The sequence below is a fragment of the Antechinus flavipes genome, chromosome 4, assembly GCF_016432865.1.
Source record: "Antechinus flavipes isolate AdamAnt ecotype Samford, QLD, Australia chromosome 4, AdamAnt_v2, whole genome shotgun sequence".
In the NCBI taxonomy this organism is placed as follows: domain Eukaryota; kingdom Metazoa; phylum Chordata; class Mammalia; order Dasyuromorphia; family Dasyuridae; genus Antechinus; species Antechinus flavipes.
The window spans coordinates 446,057,011-446,081,922 of NC_067401.1; the positions used below are offsets into that span (position 1 = coordinate 446,057,011).

Below are 24,912 nucleotides of genomic sequence, written 5' to 3' on the forward strand. Positions count from 1 at the left end.
TTCCCTTCAATCTTGATCTACTGAACTTTGCTACATCGTTTTCTAGTGTTATGACTTATCATGGATATAAACATAAAAGATCCACAAAATTTCAGACAATAATATAAAAGATAAAACACAGGAAATGTGTTGGAAAAAAAAAGTGGGCTGGTAATGGAGTAAAAGGATTAACAACCACTATCAGATAACCAATGCTACCATGGTATTCCTGAAATTTTAAAAGAATCATTTCAACAGGGCTTCAACATTTGGGGATCTACCTCCCCATGCCCTATCCTTATGGCAAGATATAAATGGGTCATATAGGATGAGAAGACATGGATGGTAGCTAGCATGATTAGAGAGAAATTACAGCAATGGAATCCACTGAAGTATCTGGAGTTATGGATAACAGCTAAGTTGACAGATTCCTATTATGAAGGCTTTAAGAATCCATCAGCATGGGTATTTCATATACTAATACAAATTGCCATGCCTGTGTCTTTTTGAGTTTACTTTTAATGTTTTCTTTTCCTTTTGTTTTAGTGTCTAGGGAATACCAGATTATCACTTGAGCTGCCTTTTAAAACAATTTTATAAAGATACTCTGATGAAATCAGATGATGTGATGAAAAAAGAGAAGAAAAGGAAATTTGTAGATATTAGGGGTTTCAAGGCTCACAAAATCAAATAAAGAATTATTTTCAGAGTTCTTAGAAACTGTAGAGGCTATGAATGAATAAATGGATGAAAAAATTGGTTAAATGTGTCTAGAATTGTTTTAAGTACTGTGGATAATTAAAAAAAAAAAAAGAATCAATTCCCCATCCCTCCAAGAGCTTACATTCTAATTGGGAAACACAACACATATAAAGGAGGGGTAGGAAGGTGTGTTGTAGTATAGAAAGTTGGAGAGATAATAGTGGAACATCGGACAACTGACACTTTCTAGGAATGATAATTTTTTTAAATTTTATTTTATAATAACTTTTTATTGACAGAATCCATGCCAGGGTATTTTTTTTTTTTTACAACATTATCCCTTGCACTTGCTTCTGTTCCGATTTTTCCCCTCCCTCTCTCTACTCCCTTCCCTAGATGGCAAGCAGTCCTATATATGTTAAATATGTTGCAGTATATCCTAGATACAATATATGCTTGCAGAGCCAAACAGTTCTCTTATTGCATAGGGAGAATTGGATTCAGAAGGTAAAAATAACCTGGGAAGAAAAACAAAAATGCAAATAGTTCACATTCCTTTAGGAATGATAATGTTGATTTGACCCAGAGAATCTGATATAAGGACCCATCTGGTATAAAGGTCGTGTAGATAGGAGAGGCAATGGGAGAGAAAGAGGCAAGAGGGAAAAACATGCTGATGGCAAGGAGCAGTATATAGTGAGTCAGACTAGATAGAGAGAGTTCCCAGAGTAGGAGCTGGTGTGCCAGGACCAAGATGGAAGTTAGAGCAAGGAGACATGCATGAAGACAGCTGCAAAGCCTCATGCTAGAGTCAGGGTCATGCTACATATGTAGAACTGCCACCAATCAGGAGACCCAGGGCAGAAGCAAGTCCAACCTGAATTGAATAACAATCTCCACTACACCATACCTGAACAAATGCTCATCCAGCATTTGTTGTTTGAAAACTGTTGCTTGGAAAATTCTAAGAAAAGTGCCAAAATAACCCATTTAACTTCAAAAGCCTTATGCTGATGCAAGACATACAAATCACTCACAATTATTGTTCTACAGAGTTTACAAGGCCCTTTCCCTACCAGAATCCCATCAGGTAAGTAATACAATTATCTCTATCATATATGGGAAACAGACTTAGAAGTTCAGGTCACACAGTGAGTAAATATCAGAGTAAAGATACAAACCCATATCTCTGGAGTCCAAGCTCTATGGAATTTATCCTACCATACTGACTTTGGCATTGATTTGGACTTAACTCACACCAATACAAGAAGAAAACTGTGATATTCTCAAAAGCAAGAAGAAACTTGTTTTCAAATGTTACAAATAAAATCTTTGTTGAAATCCTAAGGAAAAAAATATGCAAGGCTTTTAATAACTTACTTTTTTTCTTCCTGGCACTGTCATTTGAAATCACCACAGCTAGTCTGGATAATGAACTAGAAATATTAAGTTACATTTTGGATAGAAATTTCTATTTTCTCAGCAAGAGTAGCCTAAAAGGAGAATATTTTTTATTCCAAATAGACACATGGAATTTTCGTTAATTTTTTTCTTCTAAGAAATGATTTTCATTAAAGTCTGGTTTGGGGTTTTATTTTGGATAATATGAAACAAGCAAATATAAGGAATCGCATTTTTTTTTTTGGCCTTTATGACAATTTTTAGGTTTTTTACATCCCCAATTGGGGGGGGGGGGTAACTAAGATTGGGACTGACAATGTCTTCTTCACTTTTGCAAAAATGCAAATTTGCTTCAGGTAATATGTCTGCGTATTCTAGGAGTTTTGGGGTTATAAGAGAAAATTAAGCCAAAAAATTTTCTAAGAACATAGGGGAGGTCAGTTAGAGAAAGCATTTAGTCATGTATCACAGTCATTAATAATGACAGATTTAGGAGCAGCTCCATAATTCTATGGTAGATCACAAACCTGTTTTGGCAAAATGAGGAAATAGGTTGAAAGCCACTGTCACCATTAAGTCTAAATAATAAATATGATTCTAATTCTCCACACTTAAGAATTCAGATTTCTTTGTTCCCTAGAGGATAAAATGGCTATTATGGGCTTAATTCCCCGAATGAACATGTGAACTGTCCCCATTGTAACAAATGGCATCATTAGTCCCAATAAATCAGCCTTCAAGAGTATCATATTTTTCACAGGATGAAAGGCATCAAGCAAATTATGGAAAAAACAAGTCCAAATATATATTCTACTGAACTATGGAAATGTGCTCAATGGGAGCCAGCACCTAATAAATGATTTTATAACACAGATAGGACAAACAAGCAGAAAGAACATTGGGATTTCAAGCAAGAAGACTTGGGTGCAAGTTCTGCTTTAGCCACACACCAGCAGATACCTTTTATCTGATTTGAGAAAGGTTTTCTTCCTCACCTAAAAAAAAATGATAATGTCTGTGGCTAATGTCTAATCTCCATAAAGAATGGACTCTAATACAATGTGCCATTTGTTATCACTGGTCTCTAACTAAATACAATCCAAAGTTACTATATTTTAAAAGAGATTATAATGACATTTTTAGCACTTGTACAAACAAAAGTGTTAAAATGCACTTTGTGCATATAATTCCTGAATTGTATATTATATATTATACTACAGCCACCAAACCCCAAAACCTAGAGAAATGTTTCATTTTTTGTTATCAATATATTCAGCATTACAATTTATAGCACGTATGTATTTTCAAGGTGTATGTAACAGACTGGGCCTAGAATCATTACAACTGGTGGGGGGAGGGGAGGTAAGGAGGGGGAAAGAGCCTGAAAAGGAACTGAGTATTTATGAAATAATGATTCAGCTTTCTTTTTTTTTTTTTTTTTTTTTTACTATAACCAAAACATCTGAAGCCCAAAGTACTTCAACAGGTATTCTCCAATCATGAAAAATGATTACAGCAATCTTGCTTTATCCAGTGTTACCTGAATCATCAACTACCCTCCAAAACTATGTGCATGGTCTTGCTATTGGTGCATAATGGTCGTTTTGGGATCCTTAGTAAAAAAAATCAAAAGACAAACTGAAATGGAATAAAATAGAAATTATTTCATCCAAACATGGTTACATAAGAATTTTTAAGAAACTGTACATAATTCAGTATGCTCTCATTTTGATTCTCTGTCTTTTCAAGGTTATGTTGTATCTCTTTCAAACAAATTTCTTGGCGTTGTTCCTTCTAAATAAAAAAGTGAAAAATGCATTAGTGACACAATTTATACCAAAAAATACAAAGCAACAATACCAAAATATCATTGTTTTGAGGGAAGGGGAAGAGAAGAGGGAGAGAATAGCCTTTCAAATCTGCCATGTTATTTGACTTATTTCCTATTAAACTCATTATATTTGTACACGTATATCCAGTAGAAGCCCACTATAATAAGATTCATCAAAACAAAGACGCAGTCACGCCTGGGTTCTAGTTACATTCCCAAAATGAAATTAAACAGAGATAGGTTGGCTATCACCTGGATGTTCAAGATGAGAGATTTAATTTCTGTTCTCTGATACTGGCATTATAAATAGAGTGTGCTACATTATCTAACTTAAAATTATTAATATTTAATATAATTTATACATTTTCAGAACCAGTCTTCTTCAAAGTCTGTATTTTTATAAGTGCAAATTAGCATATAATAAAACTACACATTTATTTTAGTTATTTATTCTTAAACAGAAAGACTTTTCTTTTACCTAACTTCATTTCATAAGAGACATTTTAAAATGAAAATTGGCCTTCATTCTTGATCAAAGAACTATTTTTTCTACTATCTACCATGGATTTACTATGTGTGATTACTGAAAGTACTTCAAAACAAGGACAAGTTGCAGGAACTGCTAAATGTTAAGTTTTTATTTTCAAATCCTATGCTGGCACATAATAGCTCACTAGTTATGTGACTGGGCAAATAACTTTACTCCTAGCCACAACTTCCTCATCTATAAAATGAGGGTGGCAGAGGCATTTACCAAATCTTAAAGTATCATATAAATGTTTGCTATGACAATAGGGAAAGAAATCCTCTTCTAAAACATATCAAGTGATCAATTAATGTTTATGAAATCAAGTCCCATTTACTTGTGCTTTGTAAAGTGGCTTTTGCACAATCTAACCACTTAGATTCCACAGAAAGGTTAAAAAATGGTAATAATTCTAATGGTTTCCTGAGGTAACCTCACATTCACTACATCCTTATAGATGAAATACTTCATTCACAAATCCTTCAATCACACAAAAGCAAATTTCATGGTCCTAGAGATAACCAGGGTCCAGATACCTCTGATACCAATACAGTCAGGGCTTGAGTCAGATCAAGGACCCAATGGTCAATGGCCTTTGGACAAGAGTTGTCATTGCATCTATCATGGGCTTCTGGCCTATAACCTTAATGAAGCTAAGGGCACAATAGTGGCTAAGAGATTATAACTACACCCATAAAGCAACATTGCTATGCATAAAACAAACAAACAAACAAACAAACAAACAAATCTCACTTGACTCCTGGGCTCTCTCCTGTTCTGTGGTGACAGCATATAAGGGCCTATTTAGGAAAATCAGGCCAAGAAATTTCTCTGCTTTAATCTACTGACAAGAAGGCTCAAAGCAGATTCACAGAGGTTCACGTCCTTGTTAGAGCTATTGGGAAAAATCACCATCTTTTAATTCTCATAGCTCAATTGTCCTATGTCCGTGACTGTTGTTATCAGCAAGTAGTCAGCACTTAATTATTGAATGATCAAATCATCAATAACTACATAATGACCTACTGAATGTAAGGCACTGTATACAGGTGGTATCTACATTAATAACTACAAGTTTCTGCCTTCAAAGAGTTTAGAAACAGTGTCAAGCAATTATTGGTAGTCTGCTATGTGTCTACCAGAGTGAGAAATAAGAGACATGCACAATCTCTTTAGCAATTTTTAAGCATATCTAGACATTCGATCCACAACAAATGATGAAATAAATATAAAATGTTTTAGCATCATAAAATGTTTATAGAGCCTAGAAAAAAAAAAAGAAAACATCATTTTGTTTATATCATATTTTCTGTTTTATTTAGCAGCTTCATTTATAAAAAACTAATCCTTATTATTTAATATAGTAATGAAAATCAAATTAATAGCAATTAAAATAAGTTTAAAATTTAGGAGAGCAATATTAAAATAATCAAAAATAATGTAACCTTGGTCATGATGAAAATGTTATTACTATTTTTGTTGATGACTTAATGGCAAATCCTGAAAATCATTTAATTTTTGAACTTTTCAATTTTTCATCTTTTCACTCTGGAAGGAAAAAGGAAGGGAAGGAGCAACATTATTTTTCTAGTACTAGATTGTATTCAGAATAAGAAAGAAGAGGTAAAGACAAAGACACTGACAAAAAGGGCTTGTAGGGACAATTAAAGAAAAGACCAGGATGACTTTATATAGTTAGATGGGAAAGAGGAGCAGTCCAATTTTCATTTGGTGTTTGAATGGCCTAGAGGAATAAGCGACCAAAGAATTCATATTCAAGATAAGCCAAGTGAGGATGGCCCAGATCAACTACATCTTCAAGTGTGACTATGAAAGAAGGCACTTCCAGGGATATCTGAATGTGATGAGACTGGAAAAAAGCAAATCTCCCAATTTTCAAAAAAGAGAAGACATTAGCCTCTGCTAATTGGAAGTCAATGAGTTATGACTTTATTTCTACTAAAGTTTGAGAGCAGATCATTAAATGTTTGGTAAATATCTAGAAAAGGAAATGATTATTACAAAAACCAGTGTGTCTTCATCAAGAACAGGTCATATAGATTATTTTTTTCCATAGGGTTATAAAATTGGAAGATCATGAAAATCAATCAATAAATATTTATTAAGTGCCTGCTGTGTACGGCAGATATTATTTCCCTAGATCTTAGTAAAAATTTTCTTGTGAAAAAGAGGCAAAATAGTATGCTAGATGAAGACAAAATTAGATGGAATCAGAGCTGGCTGAATGGTTAAACTCCTCAAAATATTAATTTATGATTCCATGTCAACTTAAAGAGAAATCTCTCTAGTAGCAAGGTTTTATGTCTGGCCCTATTCTGTTTAACATTTTTATTTATAAATAATTTGGACAACAACACAGAGGCTATACTAACTAAATCTGTAGATGATGCAAACTTGGAAAAGATTCCTAATACACTGAATGACAGAGTTGAGATCTTGGGAGTCTATTACCTGATATGAATTGAATAGAATACAATAGGGATAAATATAAAACTTGAGTTCAAAAAATCAACTACAGTTTTTAAAACGGGAGTAGAGAGTAATTTGTCTGAAAAAGATCTGGTAGTTAAAAGAGGACTTTAAGCTCAATATAATTTAGCAATGTGTTATGGAAGTCCATGGAGATAATGCAATCTTGGGTTGCTTTAAGAGGCAAATCCTCTAAAAAATAGTGAAGGGCATGGTTTTTTGGTACGCTGGTCAGATGTCTGGAGTACTGGCTTCCATTACAGACCTCATGGTATAGAAAGAAAGTTAGAGAGAACCTAGAAAAGAGCAACATGCTGACAAAGGGCCTGGAATCCAAGCCCCACCAGGAAATGGGATGCTTAACCTAGAGAAGTCACAGGAAAAACATGACAGATGTTTTCAAGTGTTTGAAGCGTTATTATGAATAAACTATTTTGGTTAGGTTCAGAAGGCAGAACCAAAGGGAAGGAGTCGCAAACAGGTAAATTTTGTCTTGATGTCAGAAGAAAAGACTAGCTAACAACCAGAGCCATTCAAAAGTGGCTGGGACTGCTATTAGAGGCCAGGGGATATCCCTATTTGAAGTCTTCTAGTAGAAGCTGGAGAACCACTCCTCAGGCAGGTTAGATTAGGATTCCTTTCCAGGTTTTGGTTGAACTAGATAAACTCCGAAGTACTTTCCACCTCTAAAATTCTGTGATTCTACAGTTTCAATGATTCTCTGGTTCCTAGAAGAAAATAGTGCAATAGCATTTTCTATGACATCTCCAAATCCACTTGTTTTCAGTTAATCATACACAGTGATAGTTATAAAAGGGTCTCATATGAACTACTTAAAAAAGAACTGAATGGACAAAGTTAGTGTGATATTATTTCATGGCAAAATAAAAGCAAACTATGTGTCATAATCTAGATACCTATGTAAAATGAAAACAAGTCAATATATCTAAATTTTAACATGCTTACTAGAGGGATACTGGGCTACCTTGCTCATGTTGCAATTAAATATCTTCAACTTTCCACTGTTTCTAAAAAACTAATGATATGGAATTAATTATCTTAAATTTATAAGTACTATGAAGTGGTTACCATAAAAAAAATAATATTCAGGGAAAAGCCCAGAACAGACTCATGAAAAGTATAATAGATATTCCTGAGAAAGCAAAGAGAAGAAAATATAGCACAGACACTTAAGCAAGAACTTGATATTGCATGTTACTTTATTACAGGAGTTAATGGATTGCTTTTAATTGTCATACTGTTAGCTATACTCTTTTCAAATACATTATTCTGCTAAATATTTAGGTAAATTGTGCATTATTAAAAAGCTTATTAATTTTCTACAATAAGAAATGAAAACACTCTATACTCACAGTATTTAATATGCAAACAAGTTGGTTTTGTTCTTCATTTTTTTTCCTAATCTCACTTTCCAGGTCTAATATTTTTGTTTGTAAAGCCTGCTCTCTGGATGTCATTTTCTCTATTTCTTCTGAAACCTGAAATATTGATAGTAAAAGAAAATAACTATAGATGTGTATTTATGTTTGCTTACTAACAATTTAAAAGCCCTGTTGTTTTCATTGCTATTCATTATATCTCAAGATGATGTTGAAATTAAATGATTTATCTTAGTGGGATAAGTACAAAGAAATATTAGCTTACAAGTCAGATAAATATTATTTTCCTTGAATTATAACTCCATTATATACTGCTGTTGAGATTATAAGCTAGCTGTGGACTGGAACCATGTCATTTTACTTTTATACCTCAAGATATTTAACAAAAAACTAGATACAGAATAGATACAAATAAACACTTTTAGAAATGTTTATTTGTAAATGTTTTAAATACATTTTAAACTCCATTTATGCAAGGAAACTTTTCTAATTATACAACTTGACAAAATTGAACTTGGGGGAGAACAGATGAACTTTTATAATCAAATAATTCTAATTAGATTTATGATATGAACTTTCAACTAATTGAATTATTTTCTAAATATTGTGAACTGTATGTTCAAATTTTAATTTTCTGACATTTAATAAGTTCTGATTAGTGCAAACAACAAATTCCATGAAACATTTTCATTATTCAAATTCATACTATTCATAATTATAAAGATGAAATACAGTCATTAGGTCTACCCCATTGGAAGTAGGCAGGGTAAAATTGAATAATGTGACTATTTCATAGTCATTAACTTCATATAAGAACTTAATGCAAGAAAAAATGGACTGCTCAAATGGCACTACTATTCTCCTAATGTCAGGAGAAAACAAAGACTCTTCTGGCTCACTATGAGTTCAAACTATGCAGAACTTTTGAGAGAACACAAATGAAAATACCATAGGATGGGCAGGCCTGGATGAGCTGTAATTAATATTGCTGGAAGAAATTCCTGAATCAATGAGATCAGAGAATCACTGGAATATGCTAGCTAATATGTTAATATGTTTTGCATGATTTCATATGTATAATTGATATCACATTGCTTGCCTTCACAATGGGTGGGCAAGAGGCAAGAGAGAAGAGAATTTGTAACTCAAAATTATTTTTAAAATTAATATTAAAATATAATAAATTTAAAATAAATATAAATCTCACATTAGCTAGCTTATTTCTGATTTGATACCAGAAATAATTTTTTAGAATATAACAATATCTGTGACTTGTTTTTAAGAAGAACTAGAGATAGCAAAGTAAGATAGGGAATGGAGCACTGGACCTGAAGTCAGGAAGACCTGAGTTCAAATGTTGCTTTAGATAATTGCTAGCTATGTAACTTCTGCCTCGATCTGTAAAATGGGAATAATAATAGCATCTACCTTCCAGAGTTGTTTTGAGGATAAAAGTAAATAATATTTCTAGAGCACTATGCAAATCTTAAAGTATTCTATAAATGATGGTTATTATATTATTGAATTAACTAAACATTCCTATAGGAGACTGCAGAGGCTCATGACTGTAATCAGAGAGGTTGCCGCTAGATGGCAATACTGGCATATTAAGCAATTCTTTTCAGCCAACAGATACTGTCAGTTTATTTTTAAATTGCTGTATAACTGTATAACCTTTAATCAATTATTTATAAAGATGTTTAAACATTAATGGGAGGGGATAAAAAAAATAAGCATAAACCAGTATAAAATTTTCCAAGTTCCTTTGTCACCAGGGTAGTGGTAAATAAGCTAACACAATTGGGCTGCACTGATAGTCTCAGCTTCTCCTACCACGTTTCTCTTGCTAGCCACATCTGGCACATCGTACCCAGCTCTAGGCACCACAGTGAAAGACCTGGAGGGTGTTCAGAGGAGGACCACCAGGATGATGACAGAGCTTGGGACAAGTTACATGAAGCCTGGTTGAAGGCACGGAAAACGCTCAGTATGCAGAAGAGAGAATAGGAAAGAAGCTACCAGGTCCTGAAGGGCTGTGAGGACAGATTCCTTTCAGAACTTGAGTAGAGTAGATGGACACCAAGACCCCTTCCAACTCTGAAATTATACTGACTGTCATACAATACATACTACATCACAGAGAAAACTTCATTAATGGGTGCCCACGGCCAGTCAGTATAGATTTAATTAGCACTCCCTGTAATTCTGGCATAGTGACCAATGAGAGAGCTCCATGAACATGCTCCAGATTCTGCTGTTGTGTTTTCCCTTTTCATGCTCCTGCCACAGCATCCCTTTGCCACCCACAACTCTGGCCCAAGTGCACTCCCAGGGTGGCCTAGTGTGTAGTAGGAAAAACAGAGGAATAGAACTGTGTCTATCACCTAATCATCAGCAGAACAATATGAGAATACACCAAAAAGGAATCTATACCTTTTGTTTTCCTTCTTCTAAAGCAACTTCCAGCTGCCGGGCCAAGGCATTGTACTCTACAGATTTTTCTTTAAATTTGAATTTGTTCTTCTTCAGGTACTCTTCTTGGCTTGCCAGCTTCCTTTCAAGCTTTTCATTTTCTGCATCCATCTGTTCTAATTTTCTTTTTTTTTTTTTTTAAGAAAACAAATTTATGAAATTAGATTACAAATACAACTGATTAAAAATTAAAACCTGATTACAAATCAATTTCATACTTACTGTTTAAGGTTTTCACATTTCAATTTGGAATTATTTTCCTCTTCCAAAGAGAATGTTTTCAAAAGATTCTGATTATCATTAATCTAAAAAAGGGAAAGAAATTCATAATTTAACTTCATTTACTTTTCTCATCAACTTCTTGCCAGTTCAATCTATTTCAAAAAAAGTTTCAAAATATCCATATGAAGTAGAATAATATTATCCCAACGTCACAGACAGGAAACTAATGCTTCTGAGAAAGAGTATGTGCAATTAATAAAATACTCTCCAATTCAGGTCTTGTGTCACTCAGATCTCTGAGGCTACTGCTAGCACAGTGGAGAGAACACGGGGCTTAGGGTGAGGAAAACATGAATTTAAATCTAGCCTGCAAGTGACTTCATTTAGCAATGGGATATGACTACCAAAAATGTTAATGCAATTGGGCCATGCTGACAGGTACAATTTCCGCAAAGAAAAAGGTGATGATCCCACCATACTTAATCCCCATTAGACCACAAGGAACACTGTGTTCAGTTATGATTTTGCTACTCTCACAGCTTCAGTTTCCTCAGCTACAAAATGGGGATAATAACCTATATTTCAAGATTACTGTGAGAATCAAGTCAAATAATGCTACACAGTATTATTTGTGTTCAGTGAAGTGTCTCGTATACAGTAAGTATGATATAAATGCTTATTCCCTTTCCCTCACTCCTTCCTCAATATTATATTGTTATGATATATATGATAGCTCATATTTCAACAGTGCCTTCAAGTCTACAGGACAATTCCTCATAACCATCTTGTGATATTAAGTAGTGAAAAATGTGAATATAACCATATGACAAATGAGGAACCTTTGTCTCATAAAGAATAAATGATTTGCCCAGTGTCACAGATTTTTGGGTCAATGATTCTTTCCCAATTCCCAGCCCAATATTTTGTCTACCACCTTACACTGCTTTTCAGGTGCTTCATGAGACTATGGAACTAAAAACATTTCATTGTTTGAAATTTCTATTTTTTACTAATAATGCCATCTTTTTTCTAACAATTCAAAGGATAAATTCCAAACAATTTAATTATCAACCAGAAGCTATCCATCCCCTTATCCTGCCATCTAGAAAAGATTTACAACAATGCTATAAATCGTCCATTTATTTACCAGGACAAATTTAAACAATTTGGGCTGTGCTTACAACTATTCACCTGATCTAATTCTACTATCAGTTTTAGATAATGAAATTTGCTTTTAAGAAAATTGGGGAGGGGGCAGTTGTTAGGTGCAGTAGTTAAAGCACTGACCTTGGAGCCAGGAGGACTTTAGTTCGAATCTGGCATCAGACACTTTTAACATTTCCTAGCTGTGTGACTCTGGGCAAATCACTTAATCCCAACTGCCTCACAAAAGAAAAAATAATAATTTAAAATTTTTCTTTGACATTTTAATTCAAATAATTAAATAATACAAATTTTTTTGTGTTTTTCAAATAGTTCAGATTTTTCAATTACATTTGGAAAATAGTCAATATAACCTTCAAATAATGTCACAAAAATTTAATAAAGATGAGCCCTTTGAGAAATATATAATAATAATGCTAAAGGATGAAATAAAATTTATAAGCTAATCTATTCATTTGCTGAAAACATTTGGTTTTTAAGCATTATTATAAAAATTAAAACATTTAATTATTTGCTAAAGTACTTTAGACTAATAAAAACTTTACTTATAATACAAGTTTAGACCAAGATCAAAGTTCTGCTCTTACACTATCATAATTTCCTCAAGCCTGACAATTTATGTTAAAACATTTTACCAGCTATAATTAATAAATGATACTAATTTACTGTTTCTGGAGGCAAAAGAGAAATTTAAATAAAGAGCCTATGGAAAAATATAATATCTAATTGAGAAGTAGACTCTTTAGAGAGTGGTAAGCTCCAAAATCCTGACATGAGTGCCCTCAACTGGTGAACTTATTTCCAAAACTTCTTTACACATGTTTCTTAAGGTATCACCAGCAATTTCACTAAGCACCTGATTCCGGAGCTCCTGGACAGTTTGGGATTTGTCTGTGTATTTTCCTTGGCAAGAAAGGAGTCTCTCCTGACAGTTCAGCAGCTTCAGCTCAGCCCCATCCAATAAACCATGAACATGTTCTAACTCCTTTGAATGCGACTCCACTTGGCCCCTTACCTGAGCAGCACCATGGAGAAAAGGAAGTACAAGAATGCTTGTTGAGCATTAATATTTTAACTTTTTTCCCAAAAAGACAGATAATAAACATGTATAACATAGTTTTTGTAATAGTATTTCATTTTAAAATAAAAAGTATGTAAATGCAAATGCATTAAAACTTATTAATTTGAATCCATTAATTATAACTTGATATAATGCTTTACAGTTTCTCAATATACTTCCAAATATATTATCTCATTTGATCCCAACACACTATTTTTAGGACATCTTATTCCCATTTATTTGCATTTTAATACATAGCCTTCAGGGAAATGAAATGCTTTCCTCACAACAATAATGGTAATTGACATTTATAGAGGCTTTAAAATATGAAGCTTTCTATATACAAACATGTGAGGTTGACATTGCTACTCATATTTTATGCCTCACAAAATTGAGACACACAGAGGTTAAGTGGCATTTTCACAAAGCTAATTCCTGTTGGAATTAGCAAGGATTTTTAAAAATGCCTCCTATTTTACAATTAGGGTAAAAATTATAATTTTAAAATATCGTTATTATATCAACATATCAATATTGGTAAGACTTTGCTATTCAAAGAGTTACAATTGCATTTCTTAAAAATATTTTATAATTTAAACTTTTTATTATATTCAACAAGCCTTAGCTCAGCTGAATTACTAAAGTTTTACTATATTTGGTGCAAAGTGATTAACTAAGGCCTATTTCCACTATTTTGGTTACTATAAACCACTTGCTGCTATGCTTCCTGATTCAATACTCATGTGAGCAGTGAGGATATAGACAAGAAGCAGCCAAGGGCAGTCCTAGAGAGGCAGCACCTGAAATAGTTACTAAAGGAAAAAGAAACAATTGCCTGTATGTTGTATTTAGAAACAAAAAGCAAGATGGCTAGCTGGTCTCTCTTCACTGACAAAATCAGGGTAGAGCAGACAGCCTCGTATTGCTAGGATAAGAGATTTCTGCAGTACCCATGGCCACTATAAACACCCAGTACTCTTCATCAAGAAGAATACAAGTAGGATCAGGTCAATAAGTACTTGTTAAATTCATATTATATACAAAACCTTCTATTAGGAAATGGCAGAATCTCTTCTCAAGTCTTGGGAGGTCTGGATGTTAGGGAAGTCCTTTATCCTCCAATCATGGCAAGTGTTCAGGGCGATTCAGAGTTGGTGAAGACACTGAAAGGTCATGTGAAACCACAGCCTGAAAGCCTCTGGCTTCTGCCCTGCACTCCCATCCAGTGTCTAAAAGCACTGCCTGACATGGCGCATTCCTGGGCTGGCTTCTCCTCGCTTCTCATTGCATGGCCCAGGAACCAGATGCTAAGGTCCTTTCTCAAGCTGACTTACCAAGCATTCTACTGCTGCACGCAGCTCCAATGGGGTGGACATGTTGTTTGAATGCCAAATGTATGTTTGCCTAAAAGACTATTATGTGGAGAGCTCATAGAAGACAAGAACTCACATGGAGGTCAGAAGAAATTCTCTCTGGAGAACCTTGGAATCAATTGTGGGACATGGGGGACATTGGCAGCGGACTGCTCAGCATGGCGGGTCCTCATCCAAGAAGGTGCTGTGCTCTATGAGCAAAGCAAAGCAGAATTGCAATAGCTCAAAAGAAGCGTGAGATGCACAGATTTAGAGAATCCACTCCAAATGTTCCTATGAACTATTTGTCCTTGACTGGGGTAGAGACCTTCTGAGTTCACATCAGTGTACCAGCCTATCGGATTCCAACACAGTAATGTCCTTTTGGTTCCCTACTAGCATGAGGAACCTCCAAAATTAAGAATGGACAATGGGATTTTCCATGAGAGAGAAAATACTCAACAAAGCACTCTCCAGTCCTTTCATTCCCTTTCTCTCCTGAAGCTACTTCTCCAATGCCCTTGCTTCCCACCTCAGGAAAGGACTTTCTCCTGGCCTAACTTCCTCAAGGAAGAGAGAGGCCCTCAATGACAGTGTGCCAGGCCTGAGGCTGGGCTCCAGAAAGTGGAGTATATATGCGGAGTGGGGCCCAGGTTCTCAGTTAAGTCAGTGCAGGATCTGAAATAAATATGAAGTCATGAGAGAGCTCCTTTAGAGCTTCCTTCTATTAATTGTTAAATTCATATTATATACAAGAAGGTGTATATACATACACCTTCTATTAGGTAATGGCAGAATCTCTTCTCTCAAGTCTTGGGAGGTCTGGATGTTAGGGAAGTCCTTTATCCTCCAATCATGGCAAGTGTTCAGGCCATTACCTAATAGAAGGTTTTGTATATAATATGAATATAACAAGTACTTATTGACCTGATCCTACTTGTATTCTTCTTGAGGAAGAGTACTGGGTGTTTATAGTGGCCATGGGTACTGCAGAAATCTCTTATAGAGCTTTAGGGGAGCTTCCTTCCCTTAGAAGGAAGGACTGAATGGAGCTGGAGGGTGGCCACTCTGCATCCATGTCCACATTGATTCCTCTTTACTTAAGCAGACAGAAATCATGACTTGCTCTGGGAGAAGGGATCAGCCTATGGCTAATCTTGCTTCCAAAGGAAACAAGGCCAGTCATGAAATGACAGATATATTTATGGTACATTATGCCACTGAAAATTAACACCAAAGGAAAAAAAATTGATGGAATAAATAAATAGGCCTGTATAGGATAACATACATTGAGGTAGAGTCTCGTCCTACAAATTTGGGTAATAGAGCACTTTTAGATAAAGGTTAAAAAACAGGCAAATCATTAAAAATGTGATTTTACATACCACACTGTTTCCTATGTTGCCCAAAAATACACTTTTATTTTTACATTTAAGAGGAGTAAGCTTACCTCCTCCAATGTTGAGTTTTTGCTTTGCGTTATTAGCTTTTTTTCACAAACTAGTTTTTCATATCTGCTTTTCACGTCTTCAACTGCTTTTTGTAACTTCTGTACCTAAAGATACACTATATTAGTTATGCCACCCACTTGTCCCTTCTTTTCTCAATCATCATAATGCTGATAATTATATCATAATCAGGATCATCATCATAAAAAGCCCAAATTTTAGTCAAGTGATAAATTATTTTTCAATTATAGTCTTCCTTTAACCTCTCTAATCATATGCTAACTCCAATTAGCATATTCCTCTAATATGTGGCTCTTTACCCATTATTATTTCTCTCAAGAAAAACCACCACATTATAGTTTAAACTCTTATTTCTATGCTGATGACTCCTAAATCTAAATCTTGACCATCTTCTGCTTAATTTGGCTTTAAGTCATACTTGAGACTAATTTGGATGATTATCATGGGTATTAAGGAATAGGAAAATGAATACTTAAATAAAATAATAGATAATAATGCAAATTTTTTCAATCTTTTTCATTTCTTAATAATAGACCTGGCTACTTAGTGTATACTGACATATCAGACCAATAACTTCCATAAACATTAAAATATATGCAATAGTTACCTGAGATTTATACACTTCAACAAGTGCTTTCTGCTTTTCTTCCACTTCTCGTAATTCCAAGCATTCATTTTCAACTGAAATAACTTTTTCCTCCAGATTAGCAAGTGTGATCTACCAAGGAATATATACATACATATGTACACACACACACACACACACACACACACATTATAAAAGACTAAGAAGTAGGATGATATAAATTTAAAGGAAAACTTAATAATGAAGTTGTTTTTTTTTTGTTTTTTGTTTTTTAATGAATCTGAGACTTCACTGATCATGGGAACTGTTTGTTCACTTGTTGGGCAGGGGACTTTGAAATAAAAAGTCAAGATAGAAGTTATTAAGGTTATAGAGAAATAGAAGTAAAAGAAAGTAGTATATTTTCTCACTGGCTTCAACAGCAAATATGACTATAAAAATGTCTATGACTGCTTATCGCCAAACAAAGAGAGAAACACTTTAAGCTTACTTGTGACATAAAATTATAATGGCCAATTAATTATAAATAGTGAACAATATCTCATTAAGGAGAAATTTAAGGAAAAATGAATGTGAAACATAAAAAATTAAAATGTAAAAACTTAATAATATTAGCTGACATTAATATAGTGCTTTTAACATATCTTGTTTGAACCTCACAATAAAATTAGATGTTACTATTTTCTCTAAGAACAAATTAAAAATTGAGATTTCTTGGGGAAAAGAAAACTACTCTAAAAATAAAAAATTAACTTAAAAACATGTAAATGTAGAGAAGGATGGATTTTTTCTAGCACTGTTTGATTTCTTTTTTCTCAATGATATTGTTATTAAAAATCATGGAATACACTCTCGTAACATTCTGAACTGCAATTTCCTCAGAGGGCAATGGAAAAATATGTAGATATAATCAGGCTATGGAATGGGACCCATGATAAACTGCTTTTGAGGAGTACTTATCTTTGAGGATAAAATGCTCCAAGAACTAACTTTATTGTGCATTATTATTTGAAAAGAACCTTTACATGCATTGTTTAAACTGATCTTCACTCTAAGTCATGAAACATAATAAAGCTTATTATCCCCATTTTGTAAATGAAGATATATGGGAGCAGGGGAGGCTAAACTACCCAAAGTCACAGAACCAGTGGGAGAACCAGGACTCAAATTTGGTTCTCTTCTGATTACAAATTAGTGTTTATATTTCCATTATACAACAGCTTATTTTGTATTCATACATGTATGTAAAACTACATTCATGTTTCTTAATCAAGAGGTGTTTTGTTTATCAGTTCTTTTGTTAAAAGGCTCTCAATACAAAGGAAAAATGGGGTGAGAGTATTTATCTATATGTAATCTAGCTCTACCTCAGTGTGTTACTGTACCTTTAATTTTTCATTCTCAAGAAGAATGTTTTCATTTTCTGGTTCACTGGAGTTAAGTTTTCTAAAAATATCTTTATTTGAATTTCTTTTAGGATCTTCTTTCTTTTGTTGTTCTTCCAAAAGATTTGTGATCTTCCTTTATAGAAGGATAAATTTTATACAAATTATTAGAGGTATACAGATAATAAGAATAGCTCAAATTAGCTAATTAAAATCAATATAAATATATTGTGCCATTTTTACATGAAAATATAAAAAGATAATAAAGAAGTTGTAGCAATCTTCAATATTGAAATTACTATTTTTTTTTTTTTTGAATCAGACTTCTGGTTTTATTATTGCAGGGAAATCTATATGAAAACATTCTCTACAAAAGCAGGCTGGCACTAGCCTTAACACTTAATAGTTTTTGAGAGTAGACTGAGGCACTGGGACATTAAGTGATTTGCAAAGGGTCACAGAGCTTGAATGACTGAGAGACAGGGTTTGAAAGTCTCCCTGACTCAGACTAGTTCTCCATCTACTACCCTATCTCACTGTGTAGATCTCCATCCCCTATACCAAGAAATCCAGAACAGAAAGGACTAAATAGGAGACATAAGGAATGATGACAAGAAGAGTCTAAGGAGTGACATCTAAAAGAAATTCTGGTAGTATGTGATTATAAGCAACCATGAGTACCTTTTTTATGGAACTTAAATTCTACTTTTCTTTCTTTCTTCTATTTTTTTCCTAATTTCTTTCTATTTTCTTTCCCAATTTTCCTTTTCTCCTGCCCATGCCATAAACTGGTCAAAAATATTCCAAAGTATAGCTTAACCCATTTAGGGTCTAGAGAATACTAATCCTTCCCTTTTCTATTTAATAAAAAGTATCTAAAGGGTCTCCACATTTTTATGCACTAATTTTGATACATAAAATAGTTTGAGTTTTTCCCCAAACACTATTTGATAAATTTAAATATGCAAAATAATGATATCACAACTGATCACTAAAGTCTATAAAAGTAAAATAGTCCTAATTTCAGTGATATGACAAAATGAGAACATAAGAGAAAAAATCTGAATGAAAATTCTAATGTTTAGTTTTAAATTCTATTAGTTCATTAATTTTAATTATGCTCCCTCCAGAATTACAAAAATATCATTTGTATAATTTTTTAGTTTTCTTTAACTGCATAAAATATTTCAGATGTTATTTATTTTATATGAAGAGAATTCATTTTATTAATTATAAATTATGATATGCTGATACTATTACATAAAGAGAAAAAGGTTATTCCAGTTCTATGGGACAAGGTAATAACATAAACACATTTATTTCCAATTAGAATATCCAAGTGTATTGTTTGAAGTGCAAATATAAAAACAAATGCAATTGTTAATTCACTATGAATCATTTGATGAATTTTCTTAGGTAAATATATTATATTGAGCAAGGTTAAAAAAAAATCCTTTATCCCATGAAATCTTACAAAATCAATTACAAATCCTTTAAAATGAACTTTAAAAAGCACTGAAAATATGTCTTGTTAAATAATATATTTTTCTCACTTTTTCAAAGTCTCAACCTGGACCTCCAAATCTGTCTTTTCTTCTTCAGCTTTCTCATAATGACTTTTCCAGGCAAGGGAAGCTGAAAGTGCTTCAGACAACTTGGCTTCCTAAAAAATGCACCAAGTACTCATTATATAACTTAATAATGATGTGTGTTGTTCAGATCCCTAAACACAAACAAAATATAATTTAAGGAAATAAATTCATTTTATGAAATATGAAACTGTAGAATGCAAAAATATCCATTTTAGTATATATTCTCTTTGGAAACAAATTTTAAAATCACTCTTAATGGAAACACTACACAGCATAATCATTTACCTTGAGATTTTCCTACAAGTATGGACCTAGAACTTAAAAAGTCACAATATTTATTTGTATTACACAGATAAGAAGTCAGTTTTTAAAAGTGTTAGAATCCTGCCTCAGAGATTTAACAGCCAAGTGACTCTGGGTTTTTCCCAGCTTCAGACTCCTCAACTATAAAATATGGAGGATAACAAAACTTACTTTCTTAGGCTATTGTGAAGATCAATTAAGACAATTTATGTACAGTGTTCTGAAACCTTAAAGAACTAAACACAAATGTTACTTTTTATAACAAGTATGAATAATTGACTAAATTTCTTTCTTAATTAGGAAGAATCCCTACAATCCAGGAAAGATAAGGCAGAGTTCCATCTTTACCTTTAGGTCTTACCCTTTGTCCTAGTGTAACCCTGTGTCCCTCTGCCCTGTTAAAACTACTAATGCTTCTACCAGGGGAAGAAAGGTAGTAGGAGTCACTGGTGGGCATATCTCTGATTTACCTGCCATGTCACCAATGCAATTGGTGCATTCCTTATAGGCCAGTGAGTAACCTAGGACACTGGATTTCCCTTCTGCTTTATTGTAAAAAGAATGGGAATTATAAATTAAAAGGCAACCAATGCCGAAGACTGCCAGGGATCTTTTTATCTACCTCAGGGAATGATCTAATCAAAGTCACAATATAAAGAATGACACTAGTCAAGATGATCATGCATTATCTCACTATCCTTATATTCTTACTAGAAACAGAGATGTAGCTAAGGGAGTTTTAGAAATTATATCATCGGATCATTTTGTTTTACAGATGAGGAAACTGAAACCCCAAAAAGTGAAAATTCTTCCCCAAGACCTCACAAAACAGCAGAATCAAATTCTAATTGAGGTCTGCTGGCTTTTCCCACTACATTAAATTTTCATGGAATGTGATTATGATTCTAATTCCAGAAAAAAAAGATTGAGCACATTATAAAACTTCAGTAATACTAAATAAAAATTAGAAATATTAAAAAAGTGGTAAAACAAACAACAAATAAAAAAATTATCCAGTCAAGTCTTTTTTTTTTTTTTTTCAGAGAAACCTTTCTTTTGTGGTGTTTTTGATGTCTAAATAATACTAGGCTGAACCAGAGACTGATGGAACTGTATGTAAAATACAGTCTAAAAAGCTCAATTGATAATTAGCTTTTATTTTTATGCAAGTTTAAAAAAAAAAGACAAGGACATTGTAATGTTCTTCTCTAAAATATAATATTCTCTGGGAACAAGTTTCTTGGGGGGCTTCTGGAGGCAGCCTTCCTTTCAGTTCAGTATAATAATCACCCCAAATGCAGCCAGGAATTAAAGTCCACATCCTTTGTTTTCTCTTTCAAATACTCTCCTTCCTTGGGCTCGGTTAGCTTTCTTAGAGGCCTATCTCTCTCCTTCGTTCCAAGAGCTCTTCCTGCTAGTCCTTTGCCTCTGCCAGCTTCAGCCTCTAACTCCCTCCGAATCTCCAGCCAGCACAAAGGTGGAATATGGAATGAATCTGACTACCTCAGAAAATGGGCTTGTGTATTAGACTTGTGAATCTCCTGGACTCAATCTTGGTGAGGCTCCTAGCTTATATATGCTCTCTTAAAGGTGTGAAAGGTGTGAACTCTAATAAATACTAAGTTCATTAGTGAAGTAGAAAACTGTTAAGCACCATGCTAAATTAGATAATTATTGTCTCTATCGATTCCAGTGACTTAGCACCTTGTAATAATTCTAACAGGACATAAAGTTAAAAGAAAAATACTAAATTATTATGGTTTTCATATTGTTAGGAAATGGTGAAATAAAAGTCAAATATGGTTTGTGTTTCCATAAATGCAAACTGTTCTGGGCCTGAAGATTGTCGATTCCAATTAGCTCATCAAAAATGAAGGGTCATCACTATGAAGCAATTTCAGCATAGTCTTAAAGAAGTAAACAAGTTTTTTATAAAATCATTGTCACTCACCCGATCTCTAAGTTGAGAAGCCAGATTTTCAATATTTGCTGTAAAAAAGTCAGCTCTTTCTTTGCAAACTTTAGCTGCTTTTTTCAAGGCTATTTTTTTTTGCTCATTTGTTTGCTTCAGGGCAATAATTTTCTGTTCATATGTTTTCAATTGTAGCTTCCACTCGTCTATCTCAGCTTTTAAGTTCTGTAAAAAGGTTGATCAATAACTAATACACAAAATATCAATGTATGGGTAAAAGTCTGTCCAGATTTTAATTTAAAACAGTTTCACTATAAGCAACATTAAATGAAGAAATATGATTTCATTTTTACAAATTAGCTTACAACATAAAAGAAACATATAGTTAGAATGGCAATGACTTCATAATACAATTATTGCTAATTATCAAAGTAACAATAAGCTGCAAAATCTTCAGGAAAAAATAATATTAGTGCTTGAAATGCAGAATGAGACATAGATTTTAGGAAATGGATAAAATGAAAATCTGTTTTGCTGAACTGTGAATATTTATCATGAAAATTATGTTTTTATTTTCTTTTTACTGTTTAACTGGGAAGTGAGGCTTGGAAGGCCAGATAATCAAGGCATCTGAAATAAATTTTTAAATACAAAAAATAAATGCTACCAACATAAGAAACTTTCTGAGGCTGCAGAGAACCAGCTAAACCACATCATTCTCAGGGGATCTATTGGTTAAACTTGAAGGGGAGAATAATGAAACATCAGTGATGACAATCTATTACCAGAAACAAAGATGGGATCACTAACTTCAGATTCTATCACTTCTGTCACTGGTATGTGAAAAGAGATAATGGCAACAGGACCTATGCTTTCACCACACACTGCTGCTCTTTCCAAATGACTTTCACCACTTCTTACTCCCACAATCCAAGTATTTTTCATCCCTGTGTGCACTAACACTAGCCCACAGATAACTTCTTTACCACCAACAATATTGTCCCAGAGATGCCTGTTCACTCCTGAACAAGATTCTGATACGGGTTTTTCAGAATCATGGCTTCCCCTCTCCAGGGAATTTCACAACAGGCTCTTATAACTGAGATGTGGCAAGAGCTGTCAGCTATGAACTTGCAAGCTGCTGGTCCCAAACAATTGGAGGAGGCAAAGAACAGGTGTATGAACAGCTCATCTTTTGACAAGGCTGTGACTCAGAAGGTTTGGGACTTACATGGGAGCCAGTGTTTAATAGTGCTCATTGTAGCCTCCTCAGCTGAGAGAGAAGACTAGTAACAAGATTGGGAAATTTAATGCTTTTCTGAGTTTGAGTTTCTTCATCTACAAAAAGCAGGGTCAGACTAAGATGACTTCTAAGTTCCTTTCCTGTTTTAAATCCTACAAGCCTATGAAGATTAAGTGAAAAATACCAAGAATGTGAAGTTAGTTTGTTATTAAGAAAACAGATCTATAGATCATATTAATATCAAAACCAATAAAAATTCCAAGTTATTATAAAGAAATGCAGAATAGGTTTTTGATGAGAAACAATGCCTATTTCTGATATCAAAGCTAAAAAGCACAGAGATAAAAGTGCTTGTATTTATCTTGGTAAACAGATAACTAAGTATTTTATATATCTTACAGTTATTTTAAATGTAATTTCTCTTTATCTGTATTCATACTGAGTTTTGTTGTTAACATGTAGGAAGCTAGTGATTTGTGTAGGTTTATTGCTGAAATTATAATTGCAGTTCATTTTTACTTGACTCTAGGGTTTTCTATGTTTCAGCTTTCCTTAACATGATAAATAGTAACTATTTAAAACTAAGAAGCAATGTTATATATAATAAACTAGAGGTGTTTCTAAAAAATTAAAGTGAAAAGCAAGGATTGTCCATTATCATCACTATTTAAAACAGTGCTAAAAATACTAGCTAAAAGATACCAAAAGAATAAACATAGCAAAATGGAAACAAAATGAACTATTTTTTGCAGGTAAAATATAGAAAACTCTAGAGACTCAAGTAAAAATGAACTGAAATTATAAATTATAACTTCTTTTATTTTTACTTCTTTTACTTTTACAAAGTTACAGGATATAAAATAAATCCATGTAAATCACTAACGTAGTACATTCCAACAAAACCCAGCATGAATACAGATAAAAAGAAATCACATTTAAAATAACTGCAGAATGCATAGAATACTTAGGAGTCCACCTACCAAAATAAATATAGGTATTTACTGAATAGCACCCCAAAATAATCTTTACAGAAATAAAGGCCTATCTAAAAAACTGAAGAAATAATAAGTACTCATAGTCTAGACCAATATAATTTTAAAATATAGGAGTACTGGGTCAGCTAGGTGGCACAGTAGATAGATAGCCCTGAAGTCAGGAGGACATAAGTTATATAACTAATTATGTTATAATTATAATATATTGATATTATATTATAATACATTATATCACATTAATATTAAGTTACTAATACCCTATTTTAGGTTTTCAGTTGAGATAAAAAATCTATTAGTAAACATTTATATTTACTGCCAGATACTAAGGATACAAAAGAGGCAAGAGATAGTGTCTTCTCTCAAGGAGCTTACTCTGATAATGGGGAAGACAACATGAAAACAATATATACAGAATAAGCCAAATTAGGGATTTTAAGAAAGGGAAGGTACTATAATTAAGAGAGCTTGAGAAAGATTTCCTAAGGAGGAAGACATTCTAGGCTTGAAGTTAGAAAACTATGGTCTTTACATTAAAACCATGAACCTAGCCCAAAAGCTTATAAAAGAGGTTTTCAGAAGAACAATTTACCCAGGAGAGAAGGGAGGAAGGAAAAGAAGGAGACAAGCATTTATATAGCATTACCATGTGCCAGGCCTTGTGTGAAATGCTTTTGAAAATATCTCATCTGATCCTGACAAAAATTTAGTAAGTTAGAAGATTTTATCTCCCTTCTACAGATAAGGAAACTGAGGCTAATAACTTAAGGGATTTGCCCTGAGTTACAAGTGTCCAAAGGCTGGATTTGAAGTCAGGTTTCCTGACTCCTT

General features: G+C 33.4%; 1 protein-coding gene across 5 annotated transcripts in view; it reads right to left on the reverse strand.

Annotated features, from left to right (window-relative positions):
- Positions 1-941: 941 nt before the first annotated feature.
- The window catches only part of ODF2L (outer dense fiber of sperm tails 2 like), a 40,199-nt gene continuing 16,228 nt past the window's right edge, over positions 942-24,912 (reverse strand). For 2 of the 5 annotated variants that reach the window (XM_051999256.1, XM_051999254.1), the window contains 10 exons: positions 21,886-22,071; positions 19,593-19,702; positions 18,040-18,175; positions 16,676-16,786; positions 16,050-16,154; positions 13,044-13,202; positions 11,024-11,106; positions 10,763-10,925; positions 8,303-8,428; positions 942-3,876 (listed from right to left, as the gene is read on the reverse strand). In XM_051999256.1, the coding sequence (XP_051855216.1) occupies positions 3,748-3,876; positions 8,303-8,428; positions 10,763-10,925; positions 11,024-11,106; positions 13,044-13,202; positions 16,050-16,154; positions 16,676-16,786; positions 18,040-18,175; positions 19,593-19,702; positions 21,886-22,071 (1,308 nt within the window). In that variant the 3' untranslated portion in view covers positions 942-3,747. Of the gene's footprint in view, positions 3,877-5,192; positions 7,658-8,302; positions 8,429-10,762; positions 10,926-11,023; positions 11,107-13,043; positions 13,203-16,049; positions 16,155-16,675; positions 16,787-18,039; positions 18,176-19,592; positions 19,703-21,885; positions 22,072-24,912 lie in introns of all 5 variants that reach the window. The other 3 variants (XM_051999258.1, XM_051999257.1, XM_051999259.1) reach the window with 3 other exon arrangements.